General features: G+C 46.8%; 1 protein-coding gene across 4 annotated transcripts in view; it reads right to left on the minus strand.

Annotated features, from left to right (window-relative positions):
- The window catches only part of DCAF17 (DDB1 and CUL4 associated factor 17), a 32074-nt gene that overhangs the window by 1891 nt on the left and 2232 nt on the right, over window positions 1-27951 (minus strand). For 2 of the 4 annotated variants that reach the window (XM_081175909.1, XM_081175910.1), the window contains exons 2-14: window positions 27173-27389; window positions 25315-25418; window positions 21279-21369; window positions 19539-19675; window positions 17608-17686; window positions 13756-13845; window positions 12856-12963; window positions 10818-10920; window positions 9016-9158; window positions 7427-7536; window positions 6234-6321; window positions 3484-3567; window positions 784-939 (exon numbers count right to left, since the gene is read on the minus strand). In XM_081175909.1, coding sequence (XP_081032035.1) covers window positions 784-939; window positions 3484-3567; window positions 6234-6321; window positions 7427-7536; window positions 9016-9158; window positions 10818-10920; window positions 12856-12963; window positions 13756-13845; window positions 17608-17686; window positions 19539-19675; window positions 21279-21369; window positions 25315-25418; window positions 27173-27346 — 1467 coding nt within the window. In that variant the 5' untranslated portion in view covers window positions 27347-27389. The other 2 variants (XM_081175912.1, XM_081175911.1) reach the window with 2 other exon arrangements.

The following is a 27951-nucleotide window of genomic DNA, read 5'->3' on the forward strand; positions in this document are numbered from 1 at the left end:
GATGAATACGCTTCAGGTTGAGCGCTTCCGGGTTGCGCTCCGTGGCGACCCGGAAGTAACGGAACGTGTTACTTCCAGGTTTCACTGCTTGCGAATGCGCAGATGGTCAAAATGACGGCATGCGCATGCGTGGAAGCGGCGAATCGTGCCCCGCACACACGCGTTCGCTTCAGGATGCGAATGGGGTTCTGGAACGGATCCCGTTCGCATCCTGAGGTAACACTGTACACCCTTTTGCACATTCCCCCCCCCCGATGGGATTTCTGTTGGATCTCTCCATTTGGAACACGAATGGCACACGGCAGCTGGATGAACAACGGGACGTTAAGTGGAGTGACTAATGAAAATGTACCGTACTTTTCCGTCTATAAGACGCCCCCCCCATGTATAAGACGCCTCCTATTTTTGGGGACTGAAATTTAAGAAAATGGGGGGAGATTGCATAGAGTTGTTGAGCTTTTTTGGGGGGGATTGCCAGGGTTGTTGAGCTTTTTTGGGGGGTATTTGCACTGCAAAATCCACCTCCCGCCTGTCGCCTTGCAGCCAGGAGCTGCCAATCGCCTGCCCAACTGCCGCAGCATCAGCCGATCAACACCACCCATTGACGCAGAAACCAGTAACATGCACAATAGCCACTGGCAGCTGCAGCAGCAATCAATCAAACGTCCGCCCTATGCACTACCCGTGTATAAGACGACCCACACTTTTTAGCATGGTTTTTAAAGAAAACAACATAGTCCTATACACGGAAAAGTACGGTACGTTAAGTGGGATTATACTCACCACATCCCAAGATTCCGCAAACGGAATGCTCTTAAGTCGAGTCCCGTACTCGTTGCAGTGGAAGTCAAGGTGGGCGGCGCCATCAGCTCCTATCTGAGTAACTGCCACAACGGACAGTAAATTCAGTTCATCTTCATAGTCCACAATTTTGAAAGTCTTATTAAAAACAGGAGCTCGGGTTACTCAGAAAGTTAAGTTGTTTAGCCACAGTTTTTTAAAACACCTCCTAGCTATTGCCCAGGTAAAAACAAACAGACGGAAGACTAGTAAGTCTAAAAGAAGTTTCGGGAAGCTTTTAATGTTTAATAGACTATTGTATTTTAATATTTTGTTGGAAGCTGCCCAGAGTGGCTGGGGAAACCCAGCCAGATGGGCAGGGTATTAATAATAATAATAATAATAACAACAACAACAACTAAAGTGGTAATAATAATAATAATAATAATAATAATAATAATAATAATAATAATAATTTATTATTTATACCCCGCCCATCTGGCTGGGTTTCCCCAGCCACTCTGGGCGGCTTCCAACTGAATATTAAAAACAGTACAGCTTCAAACATTAAAAACTTCCCTAAGTGGTACCTCGGGTTACATACGCTTCAGGTTACATACGCTTCAGGTTACAGACTCCGCTAACCCAGAAATAGTACCTCGGGTTAAGAACTTTGCTTCAGGATGAGAACAGAAATCGGGGCCTCCCGCTGCCACCGGAGCACATTAGCGAAAGTGGTGCTTCAGGTTAAGAACAGTTTCAGGTTAAGAACAGACCTCCAGAACGAATTAAGTACTAAACCTGAGGTACCACATTATTATTATTAGGGAAACGGCTGTAATTTATAAATGGTCCTGTCATCAATTGCTGCCTCTTGCTTTACAGCCATTTGAGTTTTTTATACTTTTCACTTGGAGCCTCTAGAAGCATGATCTCTCTGTGTGTCTTAGTTGGGGTGCAGTCCCCAAATCCAGGAAAATATTTTAAAGCTTTTCATGGTGAATCGGGCCCAATTCAAAGTGCTGGTTTTGACCTATAAAGCCTTAAACGGCTCAAGACCGCAATACCTCAAGGACTGCCTCTTTCCATATGAACCTAAACGGACCCTAAGATCATTTTCTGAGCCCCTCCTTTGTATGCCCTCTCCTCAAGCGGTCCGGAGGGTGGCAACACAAGAACAGGGCCTTCTCTGCAGTGGCTCCGTCTCTGGAATGCTCTCCCCAGGGAAGTTCGCCTGGTGCCTTCATTACACACCTTTAGGTGCCAGGCAGAAACGTTCCTTTTTAACCAGGCCTTTGGTTGATTTGGTTGACATCCTATGCCCTTTTGAAATGCAGCTTTTTGGGGAGGGGTTATTGGGTGGTTGTTTTTATTCCGATTATATATTTTGTGGTTTTATATTTTGATTTTGTTCTGTGAACTGCCCTGAGACCTCCGGGTATAGGGCGGTAGATAAATCCAATAAACAATAATAATGGTAATAATTTAAACCATAAAACCCAACAGCAGGCATACCATGGGTAAAATTCCGCCTGCTTGCGTGTTTTCTCCCTCTTTCTAAATTTGGTAACTGAATATAAATGAACTGCAGGTTTTAAAGGCCATGGAGGAACCCTTGCCATGTTTTTCACCCAGACGGTATTCATTTCCATGGAAACAAGGCTGCAGATAGTTTCCAGAAGCGGAGGAATTAGAATTCTTGTGGCTGTGTCATCTCAGCTCCAGTTCCTGATGGGAGGGTGAAAAATGGATTCCAAAAATAGTTGCTAATGATGCTGGGGGCACACTGTTCAGATCTGTAGTGTTTTGCCTAGGTTGTTTACCGTCCTTTTCCATGAACCTCAGGCTTGCAAATAGCAGAAAATCGGTCGCAGGCATTGCAGCGTGCAGTCAAACCGGACAGTCAGAGAACCAAAATGCTCACCGGCCAATTAGATTCCCTGTACATTTCACGATATCTAGGACAGTGCTAGCCTGACATTTCTAAAGCATAGCCTAGTATTACGCTGGACTAGTACCCCTCATTCCCCCACCCTGTATTTTTAGCGGGAAAGTTAGTTTCCCGGGTGTGCGCTGGCAGATTCCTAGCTGACCAGCGGTGGACTAGAAAACAAAGAGATCAAAATGGGGGGAAAGCAAAAGCGAAAGGAATGGGTATACAGTGGTACCTCGGGTTACATACGCTTCAGGTTACAGACTCCGCTAACCCGGAAACAGTGCTTCAGGTTAAGAACTTTGCTTCAGGATGAGAACAGAAATCGGGCTCCGGCGGCGCGGCAGCAGCAGGAGGCCCCATTAGCTGAAGTGGTGCTTCAGGTTAAGAACAGTTTCAGGTTAAGAACGGACCTCCAGAACGAATTAAGTACTTAACCCGAGGTACCACTGTATAGCAGAGTTCCTGTTCTTCCCAGCTTGAACTCAGATACATTTGACGACGTTTAAATTAGCAGGGTGTGTGTGTGTATGTGTGTGGTTGTACACATGAGTAAGTTATATTTTATATGAACACACAAACGTTTGCATAAAACTATGTTGTACTCAGAGAAGGCCCACTGAAATCAATGCACTTAAATCAGTTATGCCCATTGATCTCAATGGTTCTACTCTAAGCAGAACTAGCATCAGATACAACGCAAGTTCTACAATGCCAACGAGGCTCATTTCATGAGCTGCCTTATTCAAGATCACAGAATTTTTTGTTACCTCTTGCCCAGGGTCATCATCCAATAGTGTCATACGTTTCTTCACAACTCGGCCAGACGCTGTTACCGTTACAGAGTTCTTAATCTTTGAGATTAAAATATGGAGACAGGAGAGAGAGAAATGAGACAAATAGTAAAATTAAGGACAATGCTAACTGAAGTTTTCATTTACTTTTTTGTTCGTTTGTTAAATACGGATTTTAAGCAGGTTTATACTTAAGGACAGGTTGGTTAAAGTTTCAAAACAATTTGAAAAATGCGCACTGCATCTAGAAAAAACACAGACACCGTCTTCTTAGGCGTCTTTGCTGAAAAGATTTAAAGGATAATTACCAAGCATTCTGGAGAATAATGAAGTCAACAGTACATTCTCAACTGCTGCAGCAGAAATACAGACTTATAGTCACTGCACTCCAGAGAAGTAGCTTTTAAGCTTGCTGGGTATATATTTATAGCACAGAAAAGCTAGATAAAGATTCTTTACTGTTGTTTCTTCAAAACCACATTCAAAATACCGTTTAAGCTGTTTCTCATCCTCCCTTTATTAGCTATGTTATTTCTCTCTCATAACTATGTCCTAGCTCATTAAAAACAATACAATTCAATGTCACAGCAAACAACATTTAATGGTTTGTTGTGAATGTGCCGATCTAAGCTGTTTGTTTCCTCCCTGCTTAGCGTTATGTCTGAACGAGGGATTAAGATTTGTTCCACAGAATCATACAAGTTAGAAGGGATCCTAAGGGACATCTAGTCCAACCCCCTGAATACAGGAATCACGGCTCAAGAATACCTGACAGAGGGCCATCGAAGCTCTCTATAAAAACCTCAAATGAACCCACTACTTTCTGAGGTAGTCTGCCCATTTTGCTCCAAAAAAACCATGTTCAGGAAACCAAGAACAAACCTTGGCTACAGGCTGTGGTTTGCTAGGAGTGAAACAAACCACAACCCCTGCTTTCAGACAGAATGGTAAGCCAGTTATTGTGTCCCATCCCTCTCGCACCAACGCACAAGGAGAGAAGAGCTAAGATGATGCAAATTGCTTATGGCTTACTGCAACACGCCACACAGACGTTCAAACAACAGCATCATATTATGTCGCTGACTGCTCAGTGTTTAGATCTAAGCACCTCTCACGCGGGGACTGTGGTTTGGTAATTAATGTTTCTCCAACATCTCACAGCTCTTTCCCCATTCCTGCTATAAACCAGGAGGTACCGTATTTTTTGCTCTTTAAGACTCACTTTTTCTCTCCTAAAAAGTAAGGGGAAATGTGTGTGCGTCTTATGGGGCGAATGCAGGCTGCGTGGCTATCCCAGAAGCCGGAACAGCAAGAGGGATTGCTGCTTTCACTGTGCAGCGATCCCTCTTGGTGTTCTGGCTTCTGAGATTTAGAATATTTTTTTTCTTAGTTTTCCTCCTCCAAAAACTAGGTGCATCTTGTGGTCTGGTGGGTCTTATAGAGCGAAAAATACGGTAAATAGCGTACAGGAAGTAAGAGCCATGGAAAGTAAGAGCTATGGAAATCCAGGTTTTAAGCATGAGTGGAGAACTTGTGGCCCGTCATGCTGCTGGGCTCCTGTTCCAATCTTCTCTGACCACTGAGCATGGAGGGCTAGGGCTGATGAGAGTGCCCAAACTAGAAAACATTTCTTCTTTTTAAATAGCTTAAAAATCCTGTTTGAATACTCTGCCTCCACATTCCCAAGCTTTGCTCTACAACCACGAAGATTGGAAGCCTTTTCGTTTCCAAAACAAAATCTAGTTCTTAGAAAATAAACAATACAGTGGTACCTCTGAAGACGAACGGAATCCATTCCAGAAGTCCGTTCGACTTCCAAAACGTTCAGAAACCAAGGCACAGCTTCCGATTGGCTGCAGGAAGCTCCTGCAGCCAATCGGAAGCTACACAAGACGTTCGGGTTCCAAAGAACGTTCGCAAACCGGAACACTCACTTCCGGGTTTGCAGCGTTCGGGAGCCAAAACATTCAACTCGCAAGGCGTTCAGGATCCAAGGTACAACTGTAATAACAATAGTTATTTTTAGCTCCACTTGGTACACAGAGACTAAACAATTTAGCAACTTGCACACAAGGGGCAAATCCCATCTTTCTCTGATGTTAGCAACTTTTTCTTGATAGGCTTTGACAGCACACATTTTCTCCTCAAGGAGGATTTTCGAATGTAGCACCGCTTTAATTTCAAAGCTGCCTGACCCCTTATCTGAAAAAACGGCCCTATATGTCGGTTTGTGAGCCGCACCTAAACTTCAGGTCTTCAGATGCAAGTCATGAATAACTCATGGTGAGTTTCTAGGTCTTCTCAATGGTACGTTTTTGTGATCTGCTTCCATGCAACTACTTTCAGATGCAATGGAAACATTTTAAAGCCACACATCCCTAAACAGTTAATGGCCTCGGCATAGGACCAAGCCTGCCTCTTGCTACACAATGGCCACAAAGGATTGATTCACACTCATGAATCTTCATCACCTGATAACCTTTCATGCATCCAGCTCAAAGTTGTCTCCACTGAAAAGTACTGACGCAGGTGAACAGAGAAGTTTTGACTATGAATGAGTGAGGAAGCTGCAGGTGTGAACCAGCGCTAAATGAAAGTTAATTTCTCCCCATCTGAGCTAGAGCTGAAATGAGATGAGTGGTCTCTACAATATACAAATTGCACAAATAAAAAAGTTTAATAATAACAATAACAACAACAATTCAGGTTTGTTGTTACATTCTCACATTATTTCTCCTGTTGGCCCGTATGACAAAGTCTTCCGTAACTTCCTGCTGTTCTGCGTTATTTTCAGATTCCTTCAGCTTCAAAACTCTGGTTGAGAAAAATGAAACCAAGAGAGTCACGTTCACAGGAAGGTGTGATGGGGAAATAAAACACTAATTTCACAGCCACTACGCATTCTGAGATGGAGTGGTGGAGTCAGGGACCAGCACATTTTTAATAAGCACATATTTGGCATCTTTTGGGTGGTGGAATCAGAACCTGCCACATGTCAGTCCATACAATGCTGCTTCTTGTGTTCCTGTGTGTAATGGTGGTATCAAAGGGCATGATCCAGGACTCTGTTGCATACATGCAAGTGCACATGCAGGTAAAACATTTCTACTTTAATTCTTTGAGAATCCAGAAATTAATCACCTTTGAAAATATAAACTAGAAGATCTAGCTACGTGATATTGCTATAAATTCATGTTGGGTGATTCAAGATCACGATAAACAATGAACCTCCAATAAAGAAATAAAGATGATAAACAGGATGCCTCCAATAAGCTTGAAGGCAACAACCCACCATTGATACATGCCTCCAGCATATAGTATCCACATATATACTGCCTCTGAACATGTAGGTTCGATTTAGCTATCACGGCTATGAATTTGCCTAACCCTTTCCCAAACACATCTATAAGGACACGGAAACCTTGGCCAATCAGACATTCAGCTTGGACAGCTAAAGGTAAAAAGGTAAAGGACCCCTGGATGGTTAAGTCCAGTCAAAGGCGACCATGGGGTTGTGGTACTCATCTCGCTTTCAGGCCAAGGGAGCCAGCGTTTGTCTGCAGACAGCTTTTTGGGTCACGTGGCCAGCATGACTAAACCGCTTCTGTTGCAACGGGACACCATTACAGAAACCAGAGCGCACAGAAACACTGTTTACCTTCCCGCCGGAGTGGTACCTATTTATCTACTCGCACTGGCATGCTTTCAAACTGCTAGGTTGGCAGGAGCTGGGACAAAGCAACGGGAGCTCACCCCACCACAGGGATTCGAACCGCCGACCTTCTGATCGGCAAGCCCAAGAGGCTCAGTGGTTTAGACCACAGCGCCACCTGCAAGCTTGGACAGTGAATCCCTCAATGAAGACTAAAGAACGACGGAGTCACAGGTAGGCACAGGCTACTTTCACGGCAAGACTTACTTAATCAAACTTGGTCCCACATGCAGCACTCTTCCAGAAGTGTCTGGGTGGAAAGATATCCAGTCAGGTTCCAACGAGGAACATTCCATATCCTGGATACCGTTCTTTGCCTGGAATGATGGAACAAAACATGTAAGTTATCTCAGACAAACACAGAAGAGACTCCTCTGTCTAATGTACACTGAGAAGTTATAGCACGCATTTGTATCCTGATCTTCCTAGAAGGAAGTATGGGGTGTTGTCCTATTTTAGGCAACTTAACATTGGTTTCCGCAGTCCAAATTCACCCCACTTCTCACAGAATATTGTTCAATATCTCATCCCAGAATACAATCCATTTGGCTAACCTTGCAGTTCTGTTTTCAACCCATATTGACTACTAAGAAATCTCTTCCTGGGGGACACAAAGAGTGTAAATAAAACATGCAGTTTTCCATCTAATTTATTACAAGGGTACTTTACCAAAGTAATTTTAAAAAGGGATGAGCTACGACAGGTATGAGCCCTTCAGATTTTGATGCCAAAGCAATTACACTGAAACACAATTTAATGCTTGCCTGTATAAATTGACTACTAACTGGATACGACACCTTCCCTGAGTATTTAATTTAAAAAAAAAAAAAACCAGAGGTGGGGAACCTGTGGCCCTCCAGACATTGCCATGCTCCATATCCCATCAGCCCATAGCTGTTAAAGTTTCCCTTTTTTAAAGGGAAATTCCCTTATTCCCGATAGGATTCCTCGCAAGAAAAGGGAAAAGTTGACAGCTATGCATCAGCCCCAACAAGCACATAGCTGTGCTGATGTAAGTTGCAGTACAAAGTGGGCACCACGTTGGGAAAAGCTGCTTTAAATACTGAACCCACTATTTTCGCCCTGCTGCCTCCAAATATTATTGTAAGGTTGCAAGGAAGGTGGGCAGAAGATGCACATCTTTGCAACAGGAAAACAGCCGCTCAAAAGTATGTGGCATACGTCTTGCTCACATCCTGGGATCTTATCCCTAGATTTTGTATTCATGTCTGTGCTTAATCCAACAATACAAGGATGTTTCCTTATATAGTAGTACCTCGGGTTACATACGCTTCAGGTTACAGACTCCGCTAACCCAGAAATAGTACCTCGGGTTAAGAACTTTGCTTCAGGATGAGAACAGAAATTGTGCGGTGGCGGCAGTGGGAGGCCCCATTAGCTAAAGTGGTACCTCAGGTTAAGAACAGTTTCAGGTTAAGAACGGACCTCCAGAACGAATTAAGTACTTAACCCGAGGTACCACTGCATACAAACAGAAGACAGGGCAACCTAACGTTGAACGTGATTCTACATACGCGACTCTATCTTGAAATGGGGCAATCAGGGAAACACAAGTGAAAAATGAGAAATGAATCATGGAAACGTAGAATAGTAGAGTTGGAATAGAATTATCTAGTCCAACCCCTTGCAATCCAGGAATCTGTGACCTTGAGATTAAAAGTCTCATGCTCTACCGACTGAGCTCTTAGGAAATACTGCTGAATGGTTCTCTTCCTTTTTTACACACCCATGATTTTCTGATTGATAATCAATATGTGACACTTGAACAGCTTTACCAAAGCGTGGTCTTTCAATGAACAAACGTGGAAGATTCCTCTCTGTTTTTTCTTGTTAGGAGTGATGATGTAATGCCAAGGGTATCCTCCAATTTGAAATGTGTTCTCCAGGGAAGACACTTCAAAAAGCAGATCTGGGGTACCTGCGAATGTTAACATGAACAGCTTCATAATTCCATTTGTTCTTCGGTAAAGCTTTAAAGATCACACACACAAGAGTTTACGGCCACTAAACACCGAAAGTTTATAGTGCAACAATGATTGTGTGGAACCCTACAACCTTGCTTTCAATTAGCAGTACACAAAACAGACACCTGGACAATATAATAAAGGCCACAAGAAATCACATTTTCCCTTTACAGGTTGTGTTTATTTTATTACCGTATTTTTCGCTCTATAAGATGCACCAGACCATAAGACGCACCTAGTTTTTGGAGGAAGAAAACAAGAAAAAAAATATTCTGAATCTCAGAAGCCAGAACAGCAAGAGGGATATTTTTGCTGCGCAGCAAAAGCAGTGATCCCTCTTCCTGTTCTGGCTTCTGGGATAGCTGCGCAGCCTGCACTCGCTCCATAAGACACACACACATTTCCCCTGACTTTTTAGGAGGGAAAAAGTGAGTCTTATAGAGCAAAAAATACGGTAATTTGTGAATCGCCTTTCACGTGTGTCTCAGGGCATTTCACAAGTATAGTATATAAATAGTCAAAAACAGTTTACAAAACAGTACGAAATGACCACTAAGGATAGCTTGCCGGAACAAAAATATCTTCAATTGTTTCTACAAAGTACACATGTTAGGTGCCTGCCAACTCTCATAAGACATGCTGAAAGCCCAGTAGCGCAGAGCTACTGTGGAGTAGGCTTCTAGTATTTTAGGAACTTCAAGGAAGAAGTCTCCTGGATACTGCAGTGACCTATTTCATACACAAGGGATAATGTGGTCTCCTAAGTAACCTGGTCCTGAGCTGCACATGGCCTTGTATGTGAGCACCAAAACCTTAAAGTCTGCCTGGTAACGGATTGGTTGCCACTGCAAATCTTGCAAGCAATATGCTGGCGATAGTTTGCTCCCCAAAGCAGCCTAGCTGCCTTCTGAACCCATGTGGAGCACATTGCAGTTATCCAATCTTGCATGGACAGTAGTGGTCAAGCTAGTGCCTGATCCAGGAATGGACATAACTGTCTTACCAGCTGAAGCTGTTACATTGCATTGTACATTGCAAATTGCACAGTACAGTCGTACCTTGGTTTTCGAATAGCTTAGTTCTCGAATGTTTTGGCTCTGCAACGCCGCAAACCTGGGAGTGACCGTTCTGGTTTGCAAACTGCTTTTGGAAGCTGAATGTCTGACGGGGCTTCCGATTGGCTGCAGGAGCTTCCTGCAGCCAATCAGAAGCTGCGCTTTGGTTTCTGAATGTTTTGGAAGTCAACTCGACTTCCAGAACGGATTTCATTTGACTTCCAAGGTACGACTGTACTAGGTTTTATGCTCTCCAAAGCCACAGGGGACAGGATAACAGTCCAAAGCTAGAGAGAGAGAGAGAGAGAGAGAGAGAGGGAGGGAGGGAGGCAGGCTGCAATCCTATATATCCTTTCCTGGGAGTAAGCCCAAACTAATGCAGTGGTGCTTACTTCTGAGGAGACACGCAAAGGACTGCATTAACAGTATTAATACAAATTCTAAAACAATTACTATACCAATGCACATAAAAGCAGCAGTTACTGGCAGCGCTAGGGCTTTTTCTAAAACATGAAACTGACCACTTGTGGTAATGAAACTATAACCCAATAGAAATACCTGTTATTTTAATATTGCAGGGAATGCCAAAGGGGTATTTTCCCACAATCCCACCTCTGCCGTTCAAGTACTTTTGTCCCAGATCCACCTGGCACACTGTGAACTAAAAGAAAACAAAAGAAACCTGCTTAATTCTTTTGACAAATGTATGATTGTTCTATTCTAAAGAAAGTTGCTGCACTGTTTCCTCATCTAAGGAAGTTTTAAGTCTGCTTGTTTTTAAGTTATTCCTTGTTTCTAAATCTGAGCTTCAACATTTATCTCTGGAAGCATACGCAAATGAAAACGGAGCGAGAACCTGAAGCCTAGAAGGGCCTCTCTGGATGGTCCTCAGAACTCTTCCAGGCCTTGCCCCTCACTGGCCCTTCCTTTGCACCCAAAGCGTTCTGGCCTGGCTGGAATGTGATCTTGAACTCTTGATGCCTCTCGCTTGCCTGAATCAGGGCAGTCCAACTTTTCAGACCACGTGGGCCGTACTTTGGCAGGGAACCCACAGGATGCACACTGCCTTGTTGGGCAGGGCCAGAGGCAAGCAAGGCCAAAATCTGACACCCCACCTCCCCACCCCTTGTGCTGCCTTCCCAAAGCCGGGTTGGCCTTTGGGAAGGAGTTGCAAGGCTCTGGTAGGGTCCTAGAGCCCTTGCACCTCCTTCCCAATGCAGGGAAAGCACTAACTAGGCTTTGGGAAGTAGAATCATAGAATAGAATCATAGAATCATAGAGTTGGAATAGATCACAAGGGCCATCGAGTCCAACCCCCTGCCAAGCAGGAAACACCATCAGAGCACTCCTGACATATGGTTGTCAAGCCTCTGCTTAAAGACCTCCAAAGTAGGAGACTCCACCACACTCCTTGGCAGCAAATTCCACTGTCGAACAGCTCTTACTGTCAGGAAGTTCTTCCTAATGTTTAGGTGGAATCTTCTTTCTTGTAGTTTGGATCCATTGCTCCGTGTCCGCTTCTCTGGAGCAGCAGAAAACAACCTTTCTCCCTCCTCTATGTGACATCCTTTTATATATTTGAACATGGCTATCATATCACCCCTTAACCTCCTCTTCTCCAGGCTAAACATGCCCAGCTCCCTTAGCCGTTCCTCATAAGGCATCGTTTCCAGGCCTTTGACCATTTTGGTTGCCCTCCTCTGGACACGTTCCAGTTTGTCAGTGTCCTCCTTGAATTGTGGTGCCCAGAACTGGACACAGTACTCCAGGTGAGGTCTGACCAGAGCAGAATACAGTGGCACTATTACTTCCCTTGATCTAGATGCTCTAGGACATCTAGGACACTGTCAGGGCCCTCACACCTCCTTCCCCAAGCCCAGTGCCTCACTTACCTGGCTTGGGGAAGGCTGGGGTGGGGTGGAGAGCGTCAAATGTTGCCTCGAGGGCCACATGCAGGCCTTGGGCTGTGCGTTGGACCACCCTAGTCTGGATGAAGGACCATCCGAGCCTGGCTGGTTTTGCCTCAGGGTCCTGTCCACTTACCAGCATGAGGAAGGTTGCTCACAGAAGGGAACGTGGCTGACAAAGGTTCTGAGGCACTGCAAAATGCTATGGCTAGGATGATACCGCTGGCTCGGTTTTTGGAACAATGGCCTTCTCCAGCCAAGTGCCCTGCAAACGCCCCGTTGAACACCAAACGCCATTAGTCACATGACCAGTTGCCGGGGATGGCAGAAGCTGCACCCCAGCAATCTCTGAAGGGCATCAGGTTGGGAAAGTCCAATCTGGGGAGGCACATCTCTGCCACCCACAAAAAATAAGTTGACCTCATTTTGTTTCCGTTGTTGTTTTTTCCCCATACACTTCTTTTGGAGTTCCGTGGAGAGCAAATTCGCCCTCTCTGTATGATTCAGGAACCAAGTTTATGCTGATATGCAGTAGGGGATATTTGTAATTGACTCATATCAATGCCTTTTTACCTTTGCTTTTCCCCTCCTTCTGCTGCTTCTCCCCAACCTTAAGCATGTTAGCTATGTTACTCTAAAACAACTTCTGTATCAACGGCGCTGCACTGATTCTGCTCGCGATCCTTTACCTGCTCAGAGATAGCCTGGAAGCTGTACAGCCTGACAAGGCCAGAGCTGTGCGTCACAACCAGCATGTTATGAGACAACGTGGCGTCTGTCATGCTGTTTCCAAAGATCTGGATTGAGCGGAAAGAAAATAAATGAAGAGATCAGTAGAGGCCTCCTACACTTGACAAAAATCACCAGCATTGATTAGAAATTAGGACCCAGAGCCATACAGCGCAGTATATACCATACTTTTCTGTGTATAAGACTTTTTTTTTTTAACTAAAAAATAATGTTAAACGGGGGCATAGTCTTATACATGGAGGCAATTGCCCCCATTTTCTTAATTTTGAGCCCCTCAAAATAGGGAGCGTCTTATATACAGGGTGTGTTATACATGGAAAAATATGGTAAATTTAATAGTAGTAGTAGTAGTAGTAGTAGTAATGGCTTCTCAGGCTTTCTAAAACTAGCAATTTGTACCGATCGATGGCATTACTTTCTGAGAACACTCAAAAAGAGGCCAGCTAACCCCTAGGATATTGGGACGCGGGTGGTGCTATGGGTTGAACCACAGAGCCTAGGACTTGCCAATCAGAAGGTGGGCAGTTTGAATCCCCACGACGGGGTGGAGCTCCTGTTGCTCAGTCCCTGCTCCTGCCAACCTAGCAGTTCGAAAGCACGTCAAGTGCAAGTAGATAAATAGGTACCACTCCGGCAGGAGGGTAAATGGCATTTCTGTGCGCTGCTCTGGTTTGCCAGAAGCGGCTTAGTCCTGCTGGCCACATGACCCGGAAGCTGTACGCCGGCTCCCTTGGCCAATAAAACGAGATGAGCGCCGCAACCCCAGTGTCGGTTACGACTGGACCTAGGTGGTCAGGGGTCCCTTTACCTTTACCTAACCCCTAGGATAACAGACTTACTTTTTTGTCAAGTTCTAGCATCCCAATGAACGAAAGCGGAAGAACTCTGAACACGGCAAGGAAGAAAAACACAGACTGCTGGATGCCAGCCTAGGAAGGAACATTCCGGAAACAGTTATCACACTTCAGCTTGGGCATGATAGGACAGAGTTAGATATGAATTATGGTTATCTTCTTCCTCAAGCACATATAAAGGTATGCACTTATGATGGTAGAATCTCTCGGGAGAGAGCAGGATGGCTACCACTCTGAAAACAGATGCACTAGGGGTGTGGATCGACTTTCTGTACTTCCCGAATTAAGAGGTGAGTGGGGTGATCTGGATAAGATTGCCCAAGTTGGATCGAGCCATTAACAAGCAGTGTTAGAAACTGAGATATGAAAGCTAGGAGCTAAAGGGCACCTTAAACCTAGGTTATGGGCTCGACAACAGAATGTCTAGGCGCACTTTTTTATAACAAGGATGCAAAGCTGAAAATGAAAGAACTGCAGCTAAAATATTAGGTTCATTTTTAACATAGTCTAGTCCTTCCCCTGCCCACCCCCTTACAGTGGTACCTCGGGTTAAGTACTTAATTCGTTCTGGAGGTCCATACTTAACCTGAAACTGTTCTTAACCTGAAGCACCACTTTAGCTAATGGGACCTCCTGCTGCCGCCGCGCTGCCGGAGCACAATTTCTGTTCTCATCCTGAAGCAAAGTTCTTAACCTGAAGCACTATTTCTGGGTTAGTGGAGTCTGTAACCTGAAGCGTATGTAACCCGAAGTACCACTGTAATATTATTAAGAGGGTCTCTTCTCCGGTCTTCATAGAGTAGCTGGAAGTGGGGAGGCAGAAAAAGCTCTTCCTTTCCTTCCACTCTGCAGCTTTAATCTGAAATCTTTGGCGCAGTACTGCGCCCAGAGTTCAGAAACGGCTTGCGCTAAAGAAATTCCTTGTCACAAAACGTGCCTGGAACAATGGGAGCTTCTTACGCTGTTCGCAAGGCATTTCGAATCAGATCTGGGACTCCCAAAGTTCTAAGATACTTTATAGACTCGGATGCCCCAAGTATCCTTGTCCTTTAAAGACACAGTACAGTGGTACCTCGGGCTACATACGCTTCAGGTTACAGACTCCGCTAACCCAGAAATAGTACCTCGGGTTAAGAACAGTTTCAGGTTAAGAACGGACCTCCAGAACGAATTACCGTATTTTTCGCCCTATAGGACGCACCGGCCCATAGGACGCACCTAGATTTTGGGGGGGAAATAAAGGGGAAAAAATTTATTCCCCCCCCGCGGGGCTGGGGCGGGAGAAGCCCAAGCTTCCCCCGACCCCAGCCCCCAGAATGGGAGCCAGAGTGGCTCCTGGAGCTTGCGGGGCTGGGGGTGGGGGAAGCCCAGCTTCCCCCACCCCCAGAAAGGGTCCCAGAGCGATGGCGAAGGTGAGCGCACCTTTGCCATTGCTCTCGGAGCTTGCAGGGGCTGGGGGTGGTGGAAGCCCGAGCTTCCCCCACCCCTAGCCCCCAGAAAGGGTCCCAGAGCGATGGCGAAGGTGAGCGCACCTTCGCCATCACTCCCAGAGCTTGCGGGGCTGGGGGTGGGGGAGGCCCAAGCTGGGGGTGGGGGAGGCCGAGCGGCGCAAGGTCCCAGAGCGATGGCGAAGGTACGCGCACCTTCGGCTTCGCTCTCCGACCCGTTCGCGGGGCTGGGGTCGGGGGAAGCTCCGGCTCCCCCGCCCCCAGTCCCCAGAGCAGGTCGGAGAGCGCTGGCGAAGGTGAGCGCACCTTCACCATCACTCCCAGAGCTTGCGGGGCTGGGGGTGGGGGAAGCCGGAGTTTCCAACGACCCCAGCCCCCGGAACAGGTCAGAGAGCGATGGCGATGGTGCGCGCATGTTCGCCATCGCTCTCGGAGCTTGCGCGGCTGGGGGCGGGGGAAGCCGGAGTTTCCCCCATCCCCAGCCCCGCGAACGGGTCGGAGAGCGATGGCGAAGGTGCGCGCACCTTCGGCATCGCTCTGGGACCTTGCGCGGCTGGGGGCGGGGGGAGCCGGAGCTTCCCCCGACTCCAGCCCCACGAACGGGTAGGAGAGCGATGGCGAAGGTGCGCGCACGTTCGCCATTGCTCTGGGACCTTGCGCGGCTGGGGGCGGGGGGAGCCGGAGCTTCCCCCGACTCCAGCCCCGCGAACGGGTCGGAGAGCGATGGCGAAGGTGCGCGCACGTTCGCCATCGCTCTCGGAGCTTGCGCGGCTGGGGGCGGGGGGAGCTGGAGCTTCCCCCGACCCCAGCCCCGCGAACGGGTCGGAGAGCGATGGCGAAGGTGCGCGCACGTTCGCCATCGCTCTGGGACCTTGCGCGGCTGGGGGCGGGGGGAGCCGGAGCTTCCCCCGACTCCAGCCCCGGGAACGGGTCGGAGAGCGATGGCGAAGGTGCGCGCACGTTCGCCATCGCTCTCGGAGCTTGCGCGGCTGGGGGCGGTGGGAGCCGGAGCTTCCCCCGACCCCAGCCCCGCGAACGGGTCGGAGAGCGATGGCGAAGGTGCGCGCACCTTCGGCATCGCTCTGGGACCTTGCGCGGCTGGGGGCGGGGGGAGCCGGAGCTTCCCCCCGACGCCAGCCCCCCAACGGGTCGGAGAGCGATGGCGAAGGTGCGCGCACGTTCGCCATCGCTCTCGGAGCTTGCGCGGCTGGGGGCGGGGGGAGCCGGAGCTTCCCCCGACCCCAGCCCCGCGAACGGGTCGGAGAGCGATGGCGAAGGTGCGCGCACGTTCGCCATCGCTCTGGGACCTTGCGCGGCTGGGGGCGGGGGGAGCCGGAGCTTCCCCCGACTCCAGCCCCGGGAACGGGTCGGAGAGCGATGGCGAAGGTGCGCGCACGTTCGCCATCGCTCTCGGAGCTTGCGCGGCTGGGGGCGGGGGGAGCCGGAGCTTCCCCCGACCCCAGCCCCGCGAACGGGTCGGAGAGCGATGGCGAAGGTGCGCGCACGTTCGCCATCGCTCTCGGAGCTTGCGCGGCTGGGGGCGGTGGGAGCCGGAGCTTCCCCCCGACCCCAGCCCCCCAACGGGTCGGAGAGCGATGGCGAAGGTGCGCGCACGTTCGCCATCGCTCTCGGAGCTTGCGCGGCTGGGGGCGGGGGGAGCCGGAGCTTCCCCCGACCCCAGCCCCGCGAACGGGTTGGAGAGCGATGGCGAAGGTGCGCGCACGTTCGCCATCGCTCTCGGAGCTTGCGCGGCTGGGGGCGGGGGGAGCCGGAGCTTCCTCCGACCCCAGCCCCGCGAACGGGTTGGAGAGCGATGGCGAAGGTGCGCGCACGTTCGCCATCGCTCTCGGAGCTTGCGCGGCTGGGGGCGGTGGGAGCCGGAGCTTCCCCCCACCCCAGCCCCGCGAACGGGTCGGAGAGCGATGGCGAAGGTGCGCGCACCTTCGGCATCGCTCTGGGACCTTGCGCGGCTGGGGGCGGGGGGAGCCCGAGCTTCCCCCGACCCCAGCCCCCCAACGGGTCGGAGAGCGATGGCGAAGGTGCGCGCACCTTCGGCATCGCTCTGGGACCTTGCGCTGCTGGGGGGGATAGCTTCCTGAAGCCTGGAGAGCAAGAGGGGTCGGTGCGCACCGACCCCTCTCGCTCTCCAGGCTTCAGGGAAAGCCTACATTCGCCCCATAGGACGCACCCAGATTTCCCCTTCATTTTTGGCGGGGGAAAAGTGCGTCTTATAGGGCGAAAAATACGGTAAGTACTTAACCCGAGGTACCACTGTAATCACATAAGCAAAATCAGGGAGAAGCAGTTCCTGAAGCTTCCTGTATAGCATGACATGAGAAGCACCCCAAAAGGTGTCCTTTTGAAAGCAAATACCTTCCAGCCAACGTACCTGCCGTGCGGCCGCAGGAAGCTTCTGCTGAGCTGACTTGACAACCATGACCTCTTGAGGAACATCCCAACTTAGATATCTAGTGGTAAAAGGTAAACGGACCAAATAAAAGGTAAACGGACCAAAACACACCAAAATGAAATGCCCTTTATTTTCTGGGAAAGTGAACGGCTTTGTTTTCAACGTCCTTTAGAAAATGGGGCCCGTGGCAAATCCCTCGCTGAGATGCTTTGAAGACTTCACTCTCTCAGGCCCTTCCTTCTACCAACAGTGGACAGTGGCACTCTGCTTGATCTCTGATGGGTTGTGTTTGTCAGGAGCTCAGCCTACACTCGAGTAGGACCCTGGCAGAGACACATACTACCCGACTGGCATGTTCCCTCCTTCCTGGTCGATCGTTCGGGAGCTTCAAAAGCTTTCTTCTGCCCAAACATCACAGCGACAGATGCTAACAGACACTGGCACACTTAGGGATCTGCAGAGTCTGCGCAGTTCGCATGACAGACCTCAGCAACTCAGCATTTTGGCTAATCTACTTTATTTACATATAAACACACAGGGAGCACTGCAACATGGCTCCCTCTCTCTCTAGCATCAGACAGCAAAGAGAGAAAAAACAAAGGACAATAGTCCCACTTCACGGAACACAGTCATACAAACATCCTGTCTCTGTCACTTCCCACTCTGTGAAGTCAAAACACATACCGTCATATGATAGACAACAATCCCATGACTGAAATCACGGAGCAGGAATTCTAACAGTGTTGCTGCGGTGCAAACATAGCAGAGGAGCCAACCTGAGGTTCCTGCATTTGCACCACACTGACCTCGCCACCTCCTCACCCCTCCTGGAAGGCAGCAGCTGACTAGAGGTCGGGTGAGAGCTGCCACACCATCAAGCCATTCCCTGCTGCCCTTTTCCCATTCTGGAACTGCCAAGAAAAAGGACTGACCTACTTGGACAAAAGGAAGTAGGCAATGCGAGTCACTGTTAAACAAACACCTTAAAAGGCTCTGTTGGTACTAAGCAAGCCCTGAAGAAGCGGAAGCATTCTCTCCCCAGTAAGAAAGAGATATTAAAATCATTTTGGAATCAATCTTCCTTGGGACCCAAGCAGCTATCACCTCTTCCAGCTTCCAAGAAAAGGCTATGATTAAGGCAAAGGCTGGTCATAATCTGATAAAGGTTGGTGCTTCCATCCTGAGTGCATGACTCAGAAATACAGACAATTATCAATTCCAGGGAGAGGTACTTTTGAGTTTGGAAGGAAATTTGGCTTTGTTTGCATTTCAATAAGAAATTAGCTAATCTGCACTTCTCCAACCAACCTGCGAATCGAAAGGCAGCCAACTTCTGAAAGTCACACCTCTCCAGATTGTACAAATACAGTTCTCCAACCAAACAATACGTAAAGATTTGCATTATATTTGGGGCAAATATGTGTTAAAATGCATATATTAGCAAAAATAACAGACAAAAAAAGCACACAAGGGAAGACTGCTTACAAAAATGCATCATAACATGCAGTTGTTTGTATGCAGTTCTGTATATTAGTCAAATCTACAGCAAACAAATCGGCTTTTTAATGAGAAATTCATATTTAAAACGCTGGCAAATTTTCACAGGATTTTTTTTTTAAATGCAAATTGCTGCAGAAATGTGGAGAACTAAATTTAAAGCTGGAAAAATGATATACCACGAGGTATATTTATCCATTCCTACTTGTGAGGCAATGTACTTTGGATTGTGCTGAAATGAAGTCCTGCTGAGTTCAATGGCTCTTACTCGCTAGTAAGTGGACACAGGATAGTGGCCTAGAGTAGTATGCCCCACTAGGAGGGACTTGCTTTCAAGTAAGCATTCATAGGATTTCACTCTGTGCTGAGAAGTAACCCTCAAGCAATCTTATACTAAAGCCTACCTTCTTTACCTGAATTTGCAGTGGGAAGTAAGGTACACTTTTTCAAGTATTTCTCCCGTACTTGCAGAAAGGCGAAAGAGCCAGTTGTTTGCTGTCAGAACCAACAAGGAAGGTTTGTAGTCTGATGGAGTTGGCAGCACTTCACCCTGTATTAAGAAATAGAGAATGTTCCTATGTTGTGTATTTTTGTGTTTTTATATTGTAAACCGCCCTGTGATCCTCAGAGGAAGGGTGGTATAGAAATTAAACCATTATTAAGAATAGTAATGATAATAACTACAACCACGGGCACCTCTCCCACATCTCTTTGTTGGAGTCTCAGCTGTGAAGCGATTCTCAACCGCGACAAGGGTTCGCATCCCAACCCCAAATAGTGAACCTGTGTGAATACCAGAAGAAGAAGAGGAGGAGGAGGAGGAGTTTCGACTTGATATCCCGCCTTTCACTCCCCTTAAGGAGTCTCAAAGCGGCTAACAATCTCCTTTCCCTTCCTCCCCTCACAACAAACACTCTGTGAGGTGAGTGGGGCTGAGAGACTTCAGAGAAGTGTGACTGGCCCAAGGTCACCCAGCAGCTGCATGTGGAGGAGCGGGGAAGCGAACCCAGTTCACCAGATTACGAGACTACCGCTCTTAACCACTACACCACACTGGCTCTCCTACAGAGAAAATGCGAAGCGCTGAACTTAAGGCACCTCTGAACATTTGCTCTACACAATTTGGAGACTTGGTTCACCTCTGACAGGGATCCCAATGGGCTGTGCAATGTGTCCTTGTGGGCAGAACACACAAGCGACACATGACACTCCACTTCTGGACTTGTAACATACGAGCCCCTTCACCCTCCGTAGCACTCCAGCTGTTATGCGAATGGATATTTTGCCATCCTTACAATCAGTGTTCGAAACTCCTTGTTCCTGGCGCATTTTGCGACAGGGAATTTCAGTAGCGCGAGCTGTTTCTGAGCTCTGGGTGCAGTACTGCGCCTAAGATTTCAGATTAAAACTGCAGAGTGGGAGGAAAGGAAGAGATTTTTCTGCCTCCCCACTTCCAGCTACTCTCTGAAGACTGGAGAAGAGACCCTCTTAAGGATATTAGGGGGTGGGGAGGGGAAGGAATAGACCTTGTGAAAAATGAACCTAATATTTTAGCTGCAGTTCATTCATTTCCAGCTTTAAATTCTTGTTATAAAAAAGTGCGCCTAGACATTCCATTGTTGCGCCCATAACCTAGGTTTAAGGTACCTTTTAGCTCCTAGCTTTCATATCTCTGTTTCTAACACTGTTTCCAATATGGAATAATGCAACAGAAACATAGCGTAACACAAGCACTTGCTAGTTACAGCAGCCTTGGGTGTGGATTTTCAGAACGTGCACCCTATTATGACTTGCAAACCCATCAGCTGCTTGCTTTAAAACATTTCTTATACAGTGTATTGAGGCTTCACAATCTTGTAACGAAGCTTACAAAATGATAAGTTTTGTCCACACCCATAGCGTATTTGAACCTGATTATCGGAAGATGACTGTACACATGTAAATGCCTGAACAGACAGGAGCTGCTCACACTTTAAAAGATGATTACTTTAGTCCCAAAAGATGTCTCCCCAGAGATTATTTCATGTGTTGGACTTCTAGTTAAAAGGAAAGAAGGAAGGAAAATAATAATATGCTAAAGATGACACAAGGGAGTCTGGTTCTTGTTTTTCTCAGCAAAGTTGTTTTGTTGGGGGGAAAAAAAGAAATCTTACCACTGGGCATTCCAATAACAAAGCATCTTCTATTTTTTCCGATCTAGGCCGCCTTGGCATTTGATAAATTATCCTCGGCTCCGGTGTGGTGCTGAGAAAGCGAGGCAGGAATTAGAGTATATTATTTCCCATGATTCAAAAAGTCTTTTTAGCTATTATTATAAACAACAATCAAGACTTTATACACACCGTACATATAAGTGCATGACGCCCATGCCCCCAGAATCCTGAGAACTGTAGTTCACCCCTTAGGGTAAAGGTAAAGGGACCCCTGACCATTAGGTCCAGCCACGGATGACTCTGGGGTTGCGGCGCTCATCTCGCTTTACTGGCCAAGGGAGCTGGTGTGGCCAGTATAACTAAGCCACTTCTGGCAAACCAGAGCAGCGCACGGAAACACCATTTACCTTCCCGCCGGAGTGGTACCTATTTATCTACTTGCACTTTGACGTGCTTTCAAACTGCTAGGTTGGCAGGAGCAGGGACCGAGCAACGGGAGCTCACCCCGTCATGGGGATTTGAACCGCCAGCCTTCTGATCGGCAAGCCCTAGGCTCTGTGGTTTAACCCACAGCACCACCTGCATCCCAGTTCATCCCTTACAGAGCTACAATTCCCAGCACCCTTAGCAAAGACCAAGTCCTTTCTCTCCTCTTCATTCCCTTGTCCCTCCTATTGCCAGAGAAGGCAGGGGCCTGGGACTGCCTCTGGCAAAAGCTCTCCTGTTCTTGCCTGTCATCTCTGAGGTGCAAAGGCACCATCAGGGCAAGACTTCTGGGAAGATGTCCATGCCTCACTCAGCAACATGAGCCAGGATGGTCCTCAAAAACCCAGTTGGGCTGGCTTACTGCACTTTGAAGTAATGCACATTACCATCTAAGGAGCTCCTCTGTGTTAGAATTCCTGCTCCATGATTGCAGTCATGGGATTGTTGTCTTTCACAGATGTTTTGACTCAAGAGAGTGGGAAGTGACGAAGACAGGATGTTTGTGTTACTGTGTTCCGTGAAGTGGGACTATTGTCCTTTGTTCTTTTTCTCTTTGCTGTCTGATGCTAGAGAGAGAGAGGGAGCCATGTTGCAGTGCTCCGTGTGTTTATATGTAAATAAAGTAGATTAGCCAAAATGCTGAGTTGCTGAGGTCTGTCATGTGAACTGCGCAGACTTCTGCGGATCCCTAAGTGTGCCGATATCTGTTGGCATCTGTCGCTGTGATGTTTGGGCAGAAGAAAGCTTTTGAAGCTCCTGAACGAAAGACCAGGAGGGAGAGAACATGCCAGTCGGGCATGTGTCTCTGCCAGGGTCCTACTCAAGTGTAGGCTGAACTCCTAACACTCTGCAGGAAGATCATTATGTTCAGAACCTAAAATGAACAAGTTGCACCAATGCCAAGGAGAGGTGCATGTATGTTGTGACATATGGCTGCTTCCCCAAATGCCATAACCAAGATTATTTGATTTCTGTTGGATGCTATTTTTTAAACCTACTGTAAGTGCCCACAGATGCTACAATTGCAGTGGTAGGGCAGTCTACAACTTAAAAACAACAACTAAGACAGGCAACCACTGGCACCTTATCACCCTTGAGGTCTGGCCGTGGCATGCACAAAATGTCTGAGCCCTTCTTTTCTCCCCTTAAAAGTAAGGTAAAAGGTAAAGGACCCCTGGATGGTTAAGTCCAGTCAAAGGCAACTATGAGGTTGCGGCGCTCATCTCGCTTTCAGGCCGAGGGAGCCGGTGTTCATGCACAGACAGCTTCCTGGGCCATGTGGCCAGCATGACTAAACCGCTTCTGGTGCAACAGGACACTGTGACGGAAACCAGAGCACACAGAAATGTCGTTTACCTTCCCGCTGCTGCGGTACCCATTTATCTGCTTGCACTGGTGTGTTTTCGAACTGCTAGGTTGGCACGAGCTGGGACAGAGCAATGGGAACTCACTCCGTCGTGGGGATTTGAACCGCCCAGCTTCTGATCGGCGAGCTCAAGAAGCTCAGCGGTTTAGATCACAGCGCCACCTGCGTAGAGCTGGAGGAGGAAGTTGCAAGAGCGACACTCTTTCCTGCTTCCTCTTTCAGCTCCACGAGCCCTTCAAGGTTCAGATTTATTCAACTGGATTTCACTTTTCCACCCATTTTTTTCTTTCTGTCTCTAAGGGTGGAGCCAGCTTAAAAAGAGTTGGTGACTCCTGAACTAATATGACTGTTTGAGAGCAGCAACAACAGTAGCACAATGGCCATGTGTCCTACTTTGCTGACGACAGTCCTCTGCCTGAAGGAGTCTTCAGTTTGAAGGTCTCTCCGGCCTAAGTCCGATGAAAAGTTAAAGAACCAGAAACAGCAGTGAAGGAGCCTTTAAGCTGGCCTTCGACAATAAAAACTTGAGCAACAAACTGAGCAGGTACACAGGTCACCGCTCATGATCTTTCCCACTATGAAGAGGTGCATTGCATTTCTATTTGAATTCTAAATTTGTAACTATGCCTATTTGTGCACATATGCAAATATTATGCAAATCTATCTCCTCAGTTGCCCTCTTTTTAAAATCAAAACATAAATGGCCACCCTAGAGCTGAACTGGGAGCTCAGGGGACAAATATCCCACTTTACTAGACAGGCTATTCTTCCCAGTTACATTTTACCAAAGTCTTTATTTACAGATTTAACCAAAGCACTTCAGCAAACAGCTACAGAGCAAGATTAAAAAAAGACATAAAACGCACGACCACAATTACACCAACAATTACTCAAATTCTTGTTCAATTGTAAAACGACGGACGAAGCAGTATCAAAGTGATTTGGGATGCATAAATTGCACAGTAATAAAACAAACTTTCCACTACAAATGGAAACAGCGACAACTCCGTTTGTTCTTTTTTCTCAGCTTGCGTGGCAGCACGACTAATACATTCACTGAACTACAGGCAGCAACCCTTTTAGGTGTGGCCAAGTGACACACTCCACTGATGGCGGTGGGCAGGAACGGAACCCCCGCTCGAAATGGTCGCCGCCTGTATGCATATAGCAGTGTGCAGGCACGTGAATTCATGCAGTTATTTAAAAATCCATATGCTTAGGATTTCTAAACAACCACGTGCATTTCTTTTAACATAAATCCTCTCCCGTTTGAAAAACAATTTTGACCTCGGATGTGAATGCAAAAATAAAGAGGTCTTATTTATTATATTTATTTGTCACTTACAAACAAAAAAATCTTTTGTCTTAAAGTGACTTACACACACATACACAAACACATGTATATAAGATGTGTATGTCTGTGCACGCGCCCACGTGTGTGTGTGTATATACAGTGGACGCTCGGGTTGCAAACGTGATCCATGCGGGATGCATGTCCACAACCCGCAGTGGCACATCTGCACACGCGTGGGTTGCAATTGGGTGCTTCTGCGCATGCGCAAAGTGCAATTTAGCACTTCTGCGCATGCGCCGAAACCCGGAAGTAACCCGTTCCAGTATTTCCAGGTTTCGGCGGTCTGCAACCCAAAAAAACGCAACCTGAAGTGTCTGTAACCTGAGGCATGACTATGTGTGTGTGTGTACACACACACACACAGTGGTACCTCAGGTTACATACGCTTCAGGTTACATACGCTTCAGGTTACAGACTCCGCTAACCCAGAAATAGTGCTTCAGGTTAAGAACTTTGCTTCAGGATAAGAACAGAAATCAGGCTCCGGTGGCGCGGCGGCCCCATTAGAAAAGTGGTGCTTCAGGTTAAGAACAGTTTCAGGTTAAGAACGGACCTCCGGAACGAATTAAGTACTTAACCCAAGGTACCACTGTATATATATAAAACCATGGGAGACTAGGGATTTGAACTTTGTTCTCCCCACTTCTAGTTCAAGGTTCAACACTCTAACCACTGCACCACGTTGTCTCCTCAAAAATACTGTTGTTCTTAAAATGAGATATTCCGTGCCACTTTGCAATCCTCCATTTTACAAATATTTATGCAGGAGATAGCGTCACAAGATGTAGGAGAAAAATCACTTCTAAATGTGTGTTTTTTAAATTAAATACCTGCTCACACAGCACCGATAATTGTCGAAATAAATCCTCCCACTTTGATAAGCAATTGGAGATGTGGAATGTGTTGTCCAAACATTCCTGAATGTTGTACTTTCCTGAAATAAATCACAGTGATCTGTTATAAAAAATGTGGTTTAGGAAATGTACCTGAAATGGCCCTACATTAATCATTTGTATTCATTTTGTAGTGAATGCAAAGCCTGTTTTCCGTATTAGGCTAAAGGATCCTAGGAAAGGAACTCTAACAAACTGGTTTGTTTTTAAATGATTATATACTACTGTAAAAGATCAGAAAAACAGGGATTTTGTGAATAAAAACACATTTTTGCATGTAAGAAAGAACGTTATACTTCCTTGGTTTAATAAAATGTAAAATGTGCACGGAATTATTACATTTTTTCTATCAATTAAACACATTTCCACTGGCTTCCATTACAGATACAAAGCCTGTACAACAGGAATCTGAGGTCTATGGCTGCAACTACAAGAAAGAAGATTCCACCTAAACATTAGGAAGAACTTCCTGACAGTAAGAGCTGTTCGACAGTGGAATTTGCTGCCAAGGAGTGTGGTGGAGTCTCCTACTTTGGAGGTCTTTAAGCAGAGGCTTGACAACCATATGTCAGGAGTGCTCTGATGGTGTTTCCTGCTTGGCAGGGGGTTGGACTCGATGGCCCTTGTGGTCTCTTCCAACTCTATGATTCTATGATTCTATGATTCAATCGTGTGCCTATGTGTGGGCATGCATAGGTTTCAGTAATGTCTTAATTAAGGTGAAAAGAAAACATAAATTAAGAAGTAGAAGTAGCATTTCTACATTACAAATATTTTGGGCTGAGGTGATAAAGAACGGCAGACCTTTTCCATCTTCAACTACAAAGTCTTAACTATAGAATCCAAAAAGTTTCTACAATTTCTCATAGTCTATCAGTTACCCTGAGTAACCCCTGAACTCACCTTACATCAACAACTTCTAGCAAGATAGGGGGCTTTGATTTCATAACCAAGGAGGAGAAATCATATTGGATTATAAAGCATGGTTTTTGTTTCCTTTTTTAAAAATTGATTTTCTTTCTTGGTCACCCTGAGTGGAGCACAGGCACCCGCAGGTCAGGATCTTTATTTTTTTTAATAGACAATATAAACATTCAGGAGTAAGCCCAATGAACAAATATGGGACTTCTGAGTAGATACTTATTGGATTGCACCAATGACAGAACCAAAAGAGTCAGTAATACTGTGTGTGAAACTCATTGATCTTCTGTGTATCAAATTAAAGGTAAAGGGACCCCTGACCATTAGGTCCAGTCGTGACTGACTCTGGGGTTGCGGCGCTCATCTCGCTTTACTGGCCGAGGGAGCCGGCGTACAGTTCATGTGGCCAGCATGACTAAGCTGCTTCTGGCGAACCAGAGCAGTGCACGGAAACCCCGTTTACCTTCCCACCAGAGTGGTACCTATTTATCTACTTGCACTTTAACAGGCTTTCGAACTGCTAGGTTGGCAGGAGCAGGGACCAAGCAACGGGCGCTCACCCCGTTGCGGGGATTTGAACCGCCGACCTTCTGATCGGCAAGTCCTAGGATCTGTGGTTTAACCCACAGTGCCACCCGCGTCCCGTGTATCAAATTAAAGTCCTCTTAATCTTGCCTGCATTAACAATCCCTGAAAATTCGCCCTGTTAGTACTGCTTCACACACTATAAATTTTCTACATGAGAAACCTATCAGGGATTATCACAATTTATGATTGACATGTGGATTTTGTTTCTACACAGAAGTACTTTATTCACAAGATGTAACGAATTCAGCTGCAACACAGGGCTAATGGGTTTTCAGTACCTATTTACCTGGCATACCAGCTTCCTCAGGATCCCCATGTTTTTTCTATAGACCACACCAGCATCTTTTGTGTGAAATCCCTGTGACCGTCTGGTGAGTGCAAAGCAAATATTTCTATTTTCGAATGCGTCAGCGGAGGGTAATCTGCTTGTGGCAGATAAGGCAGACAAACTGGAAAGCATGTTGGTGGAACATCAAACTTCCACTTGCTTCCACCCAAGTAGTCTAAACAAAAGAGGGGAGGGAGAAAAAAGTTGTTCAGTTAGCCAAATATGGAAATAAACTACAGCAAAAATCTGTACAATCCTATGTGCTAGATTTGCAGTTTGGAAAAAGGGGGCAAGGCTCCTGAACCTTTACGAGTTGCCTGGAATCAACAATTCTCATCATCATCATCATTTATTATTTATACCCCGCCCATCTGGCTGGGTTTTCCCAGTCACTCTGGGCAGCTCCCAACATAAGATTAAAAACTCTCATGAACATAACTGAGAGGAGCAGCCCCCCCATCAAGCAAATAAATAAAAATACTTAATTAACTGAGCAATCGCATCACATATAGCTCAGTTCTGCCCCCCCCAACATAAATCCTGGCTACACCTATGAGAGCCCCATCCTATTTCCCCTGATCACCCTACTATGGACATCCATGCATAAATAGCCATGCAATCCTATATACATCTCTACCCAAAGTCCCACCAGATTTTCAAGTGTGCATAGGATTACAGCTTTAGGGTGTTAAGCCTGTACAAGTTTACTCACAGGCAAGTCCCACTGTGTTCAATGG

This window comes from Podarcis bocagei, assembly GCF_964188305.1.
Source record: "Podarcis bocagei genome assembly, chromosome: 1".
Classification (NCBI taxonomy): domain Eukaryota; kingdom Metazoa; phylum Chordata; class Lepidosauria; order Squamata; family Lacertidae; genus Podarcis; species Podarcis bocagei.